The sequence below is a fragment of the Ciconia boyciana genome, chromosome 23, assembly GCF_034638445.1.
Source record: "Ciconia boyciana chromosome 23, ASM3463844v1, whole genome shotgun sequence".
NCBI classification, from domain to species: Eukaryota; Metazoa; Chordata; class Aves; order Ciconiiformes; family Ciconiidae; genus Ciconia; species Ciconia boyciana.
In genome coordinates, this window is record NC_132956.1 from 3,451,835 (window position 1) to 3,460,446 (window position 8,612).

Consider the following 8,612-nt stretch of genomic DNA (forward strand, 5'->3'; position numbering starts at 1 on the left):
CCTGGGCTGCTGGTGGCCCTGGGCAGTGCATCTGTGGGCTAATTACACTCAAAACCTCTTGGGCTGGGAGGGAACTGCTAATGCTATGGCTAGGAAACAGATTAAACTCCAACACACTTGTTTGCCATGTGCACGAGGTCTCCTCTAATGCAACTTGTTGTCTGGCCTCTTTCAGGAATGACTTTGAGGAGGAACCTGAAAGATGCAGCCGAGTGCAAAAATGAATCATTTGGGGAGGAAGAAAAGGCGAAGCTCTGACTGAAGGCACCAGCCTGGTCGTGGGTGTTATGTGCTCTCGGTGGAGGGGGCCAGGCAGGGCAGCCGGCAGCAGGGGCTGATCGGTGCCAGGGGCTCGCATGGAGCAGCTTCTCCTGTGGATGCCGTCCCCACCCGGCTGTTGCCCCGTGCCCTGCTCTGGATGTGTCCCGTGAGCCTTTCCTGTCTTGGAGGAAGCCGGTCCCACCAGCTGAAAATGAGACGCTTCCAAACCAGCTCGCTTCTGCTCTGCGTGGTGGCCGCCACCGCCATCCCCATCGTGCCCTGGAAGGTCAAATGCCCGCCGCAGTGCGTCTGCCAGATCAGGCCGTGGTACACCCCCCGCTCGGTGTACCGGGAGGCTGCCACGGTGGACTGCAATGACTTGTTCATCTCCGCTGTGCCAGAAGACCTGCCGGAGGGGACCCAGACCCTGCTCTTGCAAAGCAACAATATCGCCAGGCTTGAGCAGAGTGAGCTGGACTATCTCAGAAACCTCTCGGAGCTGGACCTGTCACAGAACAGCTTCTCCGATGTCTGGGACTTTGGCCTGAAGAGCATGCCCCAGCTGCTCAGCCTGCACCTGGAGGAGAATCAGCTGGCTGAGCTGCCCGATGGCAGCTTTCCTGGGCTGGGCAACCTGCAGGAGCTCTACCTGAACCACAACCAGCTCCGCAGGATCGCTCCCTGCGCCTTCTCCGGCCTCGGCAGCCTGCTGCGCCTCCACCTTAACTCCAACCTGCTGAGGACAGTCGACAGCCGCTGGTTCCAGATGCTCCCCAGCCTGGAGATCCTCATGATCGGAGGGAACAGGGTGGATGCAATCTTGGATATGAATTTCAGGCCCCTGTCGAACCTGCGGAGTTTGGTTTTGGCTGGGATGAACTTGAGGGAGATCTCGGACTATGCGCTGGAAGGGCTGCGGAGCCTGGAGAGCCTTTCTTTCTATGACAACAAGCTCGTGAACGTCCCCAAGCGGGCGCTGCAGCAGGTTCCTGGCCTCAAGTTCCTGGATCTGAACAAAAACCCATTGCAGAGGGTCAAGCAAAGCGACTTCACGAACATGCTGCACCTCAAAGAGCTGGGGCTCAACAACATGGAGGAGCTGGTGTCCATAGACCAGTTTGCCTTGATCAACCTCCCCGAGCTGACCAAGCTAGATGTGACCAACAACCCCAAGCTGTCCTTTATCCACCCCAATGCATTCCACCACCTTCCCCAACTGGAAACCCTCATGCTCAACAACAACGCCCTAAGTGCCTTGCATAAGCAGACAGTCGAGTCCCTGCCCAACCTGCAGGAGATCAGCATCCACAGCAACCCCATCCGCTGTGACTGCGTCATCCGCTGGGTCAACAGCACGGAAAACCACATTCGCTTCATTGAACCCCAGTCCACGCTGTGCGCCGAGCCCCCCGACCTCAAGAGGAGGCACATTCGGGATGTCCCCTTCCGGGAGATGACGGACCGGTGCCTGCCTCTCATCTCCACCAAGAGCTTCCCCTCCCACTTAGAGGTGGCAGATGGTGACAATGTCTCCTTGCATTGCCGAGCTCTGGCAGAGCCGGACCCGGAGATCTACTGGGTCACCCCTTCAGGGGTGAAGCTGATCCCCTACGCAGAAGATGGGCGGTACAAGGTGCACCCCGAAGGGACGCTGGAGATTCATGGGATCTCGGCTCAGGAGGCCGGCCTGTACACCTGCGTGGCTCACAACCTCCTCGGAGCAGACACCAAGAGCGTCAGCATGATGGTCAACCACTCCTTCCCGCTCAGCGAGGACAGCCTGGAGCTGGTGGTGGCGGATGTCCAGGCCTACCACATCCTGGTTGCCTGGAAGCCACATCTCAACACCATCTCCTCCAACCTCACCTGGTCCAGCTTCTTGCTTAGCTCCAACTTGGACATGACCAACGTGGCCCGGATCCCCATGGGGACCCACACATACAACATCACCCGGCTCCACCAGGACACAGAGTACTGGGCTTGCCTCCACGTGGCCTTTGTAGACTTGCAGGCCAAGGTGGCTTGTGTGAACGCCAGGACTAAAGAGGCTGCCCACCGCTACTGGCTCCTGGAGGGCAGGCAGAGCCTCCTGATGGTGCTGGTCTTCTGTCTCCTGCTCCTTGCCGCCAGCCTCATAGCTCACTACAGCGTTGGAGCAGAGCTGCTCCGGGGTGCCACGGCCGTGCGCGTGGTCTATCCCCCCCTCGCCCAGCCCTGGGCTTGGGGGCAGCGTGGGGGGCAGCTCCTGGCCGTGGAGGTGCAAGCAGCCCCCCTGGACTGCTGAAGGCTGATGCACTGGTGGGGCTGACTGTGGGGTGGGGTGGTTTGGGGTGGGGAGGGGAGGGAGAAACCATTTTTTACCAAAAAGATAACTAAACTACAAAACTGAACAAAAAAAAAAGGAATTTCATGGACTTGACCAAGAGCCAAAGTGGTGTGGCAGATGGAGAGGAGCAGAGCTGGCCACGGGGCTAGCAGAGGCTCTTCGTGGTCCTGGCAGGGTCTGGATCCATGTGTAGGGTCTGGATCTGTGCATGGCTCCCAAAAGCACCCGCTGGGCAGCCGGGAGGGCTCAGAGGGGCCCGAGGCCGAGGGGGACGATGCCTCGAGTGGTTGAAGAGCCATACAGATGATCAGTAGATCACCCCTTCCCCCTGTCCCACTGGCACCATGAGGCACCCCAGTGGTGTCAGCTCCTTTGCTGGACGGTCCCTGTTTTGGAAATACAAAAAAAGGCCTTTCCCTCTGGGATACATGTTCTTTTCTTGTTTCTTTTTTGGGTTTTTTTTGAGCACTCAGATAATCAGCCACAAACCCACCCCCAGCGCCTTCCTGCTGCCCTGTCGCTTGTTTGCTGCCGTCAGCCGGGGGGAAGCAGAGGGGAAAGGAGGGGACTTTGGGCAAAAGAAACAGAAACGACAATGGTGACACATCTCTTAATGGGCATCCCTGTGGGGCTGGCTGGCTTCTGCAAGAGTTGATTGGATCCTGTATCCCGCAAGCCTAATCTCAAGGCTATTTTGTAAACTTTTGTGGATAATGTTAAAAAAGAAAAAAAAGATGAAAAATGGGAAGAGAAAAAAGGGGGGGAAGTTCTTGCTTTTCTGTTTTTGTATAAAAAAAAAAAAAGAAAAAAAAAAGAAATCCTGTGTATACTGGTGTGCAGCTGGAGGGCTTCATGGTAGGGCCCCTTGCTTCAGATGCTGGGGGGCTCTGCAGGACGGTCCCTGGGCATCGCTGTGCACCTGGTGGGAGGCGAAGGAGGAGGGATGCAAAACCTGCTCTCCTGGGCTGTTGCTGCTTCTTTCTCTCAGAAGCAGTTAAAATTGCAAATGAAAGGGAGCAGTGGGCAGCACCAGTCCCCCCCGGATTGTGCCAATCGAAGGGACATGGTGAAATGTTCCCCTCCCTGGTTAACGTGAACAAGCCATCCCTTTGCCTGGGCCTAAACCTAATCCCTGCTTGCTAGAGATAAAGACTTTGCGGTCGGTTTAACTGCAACCCTAAACAAAATGTGCCTTTACCAACACACAACTGGCCCCAAGAGAGCCTTGGTGCAGCCCGTGGCGTGGGCATGGGTGCACCCAGAGCCTGGCTGGCACCTCGCCTGGGGGTCCTTCCATGGCAAAGACCAAGAAAAAACATCCCAGCCAGACCGGGGGGGTGATGGGGTGCAGGTACCCCAGGAGACAGCATCTCCATGCAGAGGCAGTGCCCCCTCGAGTGAAGCCGCTTGTGCCAGCGCAGTTGCTGCGTGCACGGGGCTTTGAAGGGACCAGAAAACCTTGACACAGTAAAAAGCTGTTTGAACTTCTCATTCATCTTCCAGCCAAGGTGAGATGGTTCCCCGCTGGATAAGCTCCACGCTCAGCCAGGCACGCAAAACGGCTTCTGCGCCTTCACCGGGTAATTATTTCGGAGGGTAATGGCTCTCCCCGGTCCCCGTTCAGCACACCATTGCCGCTCACCAAAGCGCTTCAGCATGTGTTCAGGACCCAGCGAGATCTCCAGGGGCCCGAAGCACAAGCTGAAAGTTAAGTGCAGGCTTAAATACTTTGCTGAATTAGAGTCATGATCCGCTTTGTATATTTGGCTGCAGAGCCCCAGCCCCACCGGCTCCACTCGGGTGTGCAACCATCAGTGTTTGCAGACTCAGGGCCTGAAACAGCTTTTCTCCTCTGCCTTTTATACAGCGGGGAAGCTTAAATGCAAAATATATTCCCTGTGGTCCAGCTAAACCGGTGCTGGAACATGTGGAGATAGTTGCTGAGAAATTTCCACAGTGTAAACACGTCCCTGATTTAATCCTGCTCGTCCCTGCGATGTATGGGCTGAGCCCCAGGCAGTGCCTGCATCTCCCATCCCCTCCACCATCCCGCTCCCCGCAAAAAACATCATCAGTTCCCAAACAAGGCAAGGACCGAGCCCCTTAAAGGTTGTCATTTTGTAGGTGTAGAGAAAAAGTCTCTTTGATCACGGTTATCGAGGCTGCTGCTGCCACGCTGGGACGGGAGGTGAAGGTTCAGCCGCTGCCTGAATTGTCTGCTCTCCTCTAAAAGCGATGTCTGCAAACCAGAGATTAAAATGCAAGATACATGCAAATAATTTGATTTCCTTTGAAACCGGAGCAACCCAAGGAGCTCTATGCAGTGCATTCAGAGAGAGGCACCCGCCACTGCAGGACTCCTTTCCCAGTGGGTCCCTCACACCGAGTGTCCCTGGGTGGGTGCTCCAGCCCAGGCTCCCCACGGGAGAGGGGTGGCCAAATCACCCCCCCCAATGCCCCAGAACAGGAGCTTTGCTGTGAACCCCTCCTATCCCCTCCCTTCATCCGAGGACATCAGCTGAGAGCACCATAGATGCCTCATACACTATTTATTGTTGTCGTTATTTATTATTAAAGCACCAACCAGCCTTTCCTGGGCACCGTGCTGGAGGAAATGCTCCATAAACCCTTCCCTGCTCCCCATGCCCAAGCCTGGATGGGGCACGTGGAGCTGGAGCGGCTGCGGGCAGAGCCTCACCAGCACCGTCCCCTGTCATCCAGGGGGCAAAGTCCTGTCTGCTCGGAGACCCTTCCTCCTACAGAAGCCACAACCGAGTGCATCCAAGGCAGGAGGCCAAATTAAAGCCAGCCCTCGCTGGAGGAGGCAGGGGAGAGCCAAGCGTCTCACACCAGCATGTTTCACCCTCCGCATCTTGCAGCTTCCAGCACGGTTTGCTGGGGGAGCAGCCCCGGCTGCCGCCCTCCCCGCAGCACTGAGCCCCAGCACAGAGGAGTGATGCTCATGCTCCTCATCAGGAGGTACCGGCCAAAAACGAACCTTGCCGGGTGAATTATAGCGGCTGCAAAGTTTTACAGGGCTTGTGATCGGGACTTACAGCTCGTCGTCTGCCTGGAGGCTGGATTCTGCACCTGGGGAGGCTTTGCTAGTGCACGAGGGTTATTTTGGGGTGCCAAGCAGGGGGAACAGGGTTTTTTAGGCACAGCAAATTCTAATTGCATCTTAAGTTCCCTTCAAGGAGGAGCAGCCCCCCGGGCGCCGAGACAGGCTCACTCTGCGGGGTCTTGACTCTCAGGCTAGAGAGCAAGGATGTGGCAGGAGCCAGAGATGCTTCAGAAAGGGGGAAAGTAGCATCTGATCCAGCATGCTCTCGACTAGAGGGCTCTTTAATCTGCCCCCCAAAGGCATGGCAAGAGCCAGGGCAACTCAAGTTAGAAACAAGATGTTGGGTTTTTTTAATCAGCAGAAGTAATTAACCACTGAAGCAGCTTTACCGGTAGCGGGGGACAGCAGTCTCCATTTCCGAGCGCCACGCAGGGATGCAGCTCTCAGAGAGATGCTCTAGTGAAGAGGCTCCCAAATTTCTCAAGCCCAAGAGACTGTCACCAAGACCTGACACCCCTCCTGGCTGCTGCCAGCTGAGCCCAGGGGTGCTGGGGGCCCTGACGGGGCAGGGCAGGCGAGCAGGGGTGGCCTCCACCACCTCCCAGTCCTCCCCCTCCATCCCTCTGGGATGTCAAAGGCTTGTTTGGGAAACGCTTCTCCTCCAGCCTGTCCCACCAGGTCTCACCCCTGCGTACTTGTTTCTCTCCCATAAACCACCCTTCCTTAGCTGTTCGTTGGGTTTGATTTCTCCTTTTTTTGTTTTTTATTACCTTCACTTTGAGGATAGCAGCAAAAGTCCTCATTTCTGCTTCTTCTGCCCTCTACCCCTCCTCCTCTTTCTCAGTGCAAACAGCATCGTCGATCTCATATGCAACTGAGCTTCTCTCGACAAAGCCAACTGGGAACATTGCGTGCCAGGCTCTATTTTAAGCACCTAATAAAACTGATTTTTGGAGTGGCTCCATCATTGTGTCCTTCTTTCGCAGAGCCCTTGGACCTGCCGAGGGCCCTGCGGTGCAGACACCCCGTTCTCAGCACCCATCACTGGGCGGCAGGGCTACCCGCCTGCCCGTCTCCCCGCCTGCACCAAAGGCTTTCAGGCTCTGGGAGGAGCGTGACAGGAACGTATTTATTACTTCGTTAGAGAATCAAAGCAGGCCTCTCCTCCTCTCTCCAGCACTTCCTCAAAAATGATTTAAATTAAAACACCCGACCTCCCTGGGAAATGTCAGCAGTGTTATCCATATGCATGATGCCATTATGATGAAGCAGGTGCGGCTTTCAAAACCTTTAGGAAAATCTACCTGTCAATCTCCACAGCAAGCAGCTCTCCTTCCAAATGCTTCATCACTTCTCCCCCTCCCTCCTTTACCACTGATCTACAGGTGGGGAAACTGAGGCAGGGAGCCACTTAGTGACTTACGGTCCTCAGTCTCTTTTCCCTTTCCAAGCACATGCTGGGGTCAGGAGACAAGCACTTCTTTGCCCTTTCCATCCAGAACTCACCGAGGAAAGGAAGAAGCAGCAAAGGCAGGGGTCACGGAGGAGAAATGATTGCAGCTCATTTATTTCCCGTTGCCTTTTCCAGCCTTTCAGAGCTGAAGTAGCTCCTGCCCCCTGCTAGAGCAGCCTGGCCGGCCAAGTAAATGGATTCAGCTGTGTTCAAGTAGGCAATTGAGGCTAAAATCAGGCTGATGGAAAGCAGCAGGGCAGGAGAGGTGGCATGAGGTCGGTTTGGAGCTGTCTGAGGCTAGAAAAGTGCTGACCTCTCCAGGGGCTGGTTTGTAACCAGCTGCCCTGCCTGCTTCCACAGCCCTGGCTGGCTGCTCGCAGCTCTCGCCTTCCGTCTCCACCAGGCAGTATTTTGGGAAGCCCAGCTCCCTTCCCAGCACTGGCTCCTCTCCTGATGGCCAAGCCAACCGCAGGGGATGCTGTCGTGGACAAGGCTGCAGCTTGAATTTGTCCCATGGTGCAGGGGGTCTCTGGAGGAGCGTGGACTTGGGGATGCGCAGCAGCAGCATCGCAGGAGACATCAGTGGTGCCCACGGACCATGGATGCTGCAGGTCCTGGTGAGAGATGGGTGATGGCTGCTGGCCACTGGATCTGCTCATGCTGCCTGTGCCAGGCAGGCTTAAATAATTAATTAAGAAACTGGTGTGCACCCAGGTGGCACTTTGGGGTGTTGGGGGTCCGACCCCACAGCGAGCGAGGGTGCGGGAGGCTGTGACCACTCCAAGGCAAGGGGCAGAGCACCCTGCTCCCATCCTGGGGTCTGCTCCTGGCAGGATGTGTGGGGCACCCTGGTACCCTCACTGCTACCGAGTCATCCTGGAACTGTATTAAATCTTAATTAGGTGGGAGAAGGAGGCAGAATTGATTTTGGATTTGCATGTGGCTAAACGGGAAGAGAGCCGGGAGGGGGGACAGGCAGGCAGGGCTCGTGCTGATGGGGAATGAATATTAATAGGGAATAACAAGCCAGAGCCCAGCTCGGTGGTGGCAGGAGCAGGCAGTGGGTGCAGGAACTGGTGGGGCCGTCACGGGGTGAGCAGGACCCTTCTCAAAGCGGCTGGTGGCAGGGGGCTCTGCCCCGGGCTGGATGAGGCCCCAAGGAATATAAAGCTTTGAGAGAGACTCAGCTGTGTCAGCAAGATATGGGGAGACATGGAGGGGGACAAAAGCTCCCCCCTCTGCAAAGTGTGACTTTGCAATGAGAGCCAGCAAAAATGGTTAAAAGCAACAGCAAAAATAACCAAATATAAAGGCGGGGGTCGGCACCATCACCCGTCTACCAGGGTCCTGCAGAAAACCTTCAGGGAGCTGGCGATTTCTAGTGTGAATACCAAACAGCTTTGATCTTTGCCAAGCCTTTCTAAATCTTGAGCAGTGTCTTGTAAATCTTTAATTACAAGAAAATTGCAACCTTAACAGTGAACACACAAACTGCGTTGATAAATATT

At 55.6% G+C, this 8,612-nt stretch overlaps 1 protein-coding gene across 1 annotated transcript; it reads left to right on the forward strand.

The window, feature by feature from the left end:
• Positions 1-418: 418 nt before the first annotated feature.
• Positions 419-2,545, forward strand: LRRN2 (leucine rich repeat neuronal 2). The gene has a single exon (XM_072844985.1). It carries the CDS (start codon positions 419-421, stop codon positions 2,543-2,545), a length of 2,127 nt encoding a protein of 708 aa, XP_072701086.1.
• The last annotated feature ends 6,067 nt before the right edge of the window (positions 2,546-8,612 follow it).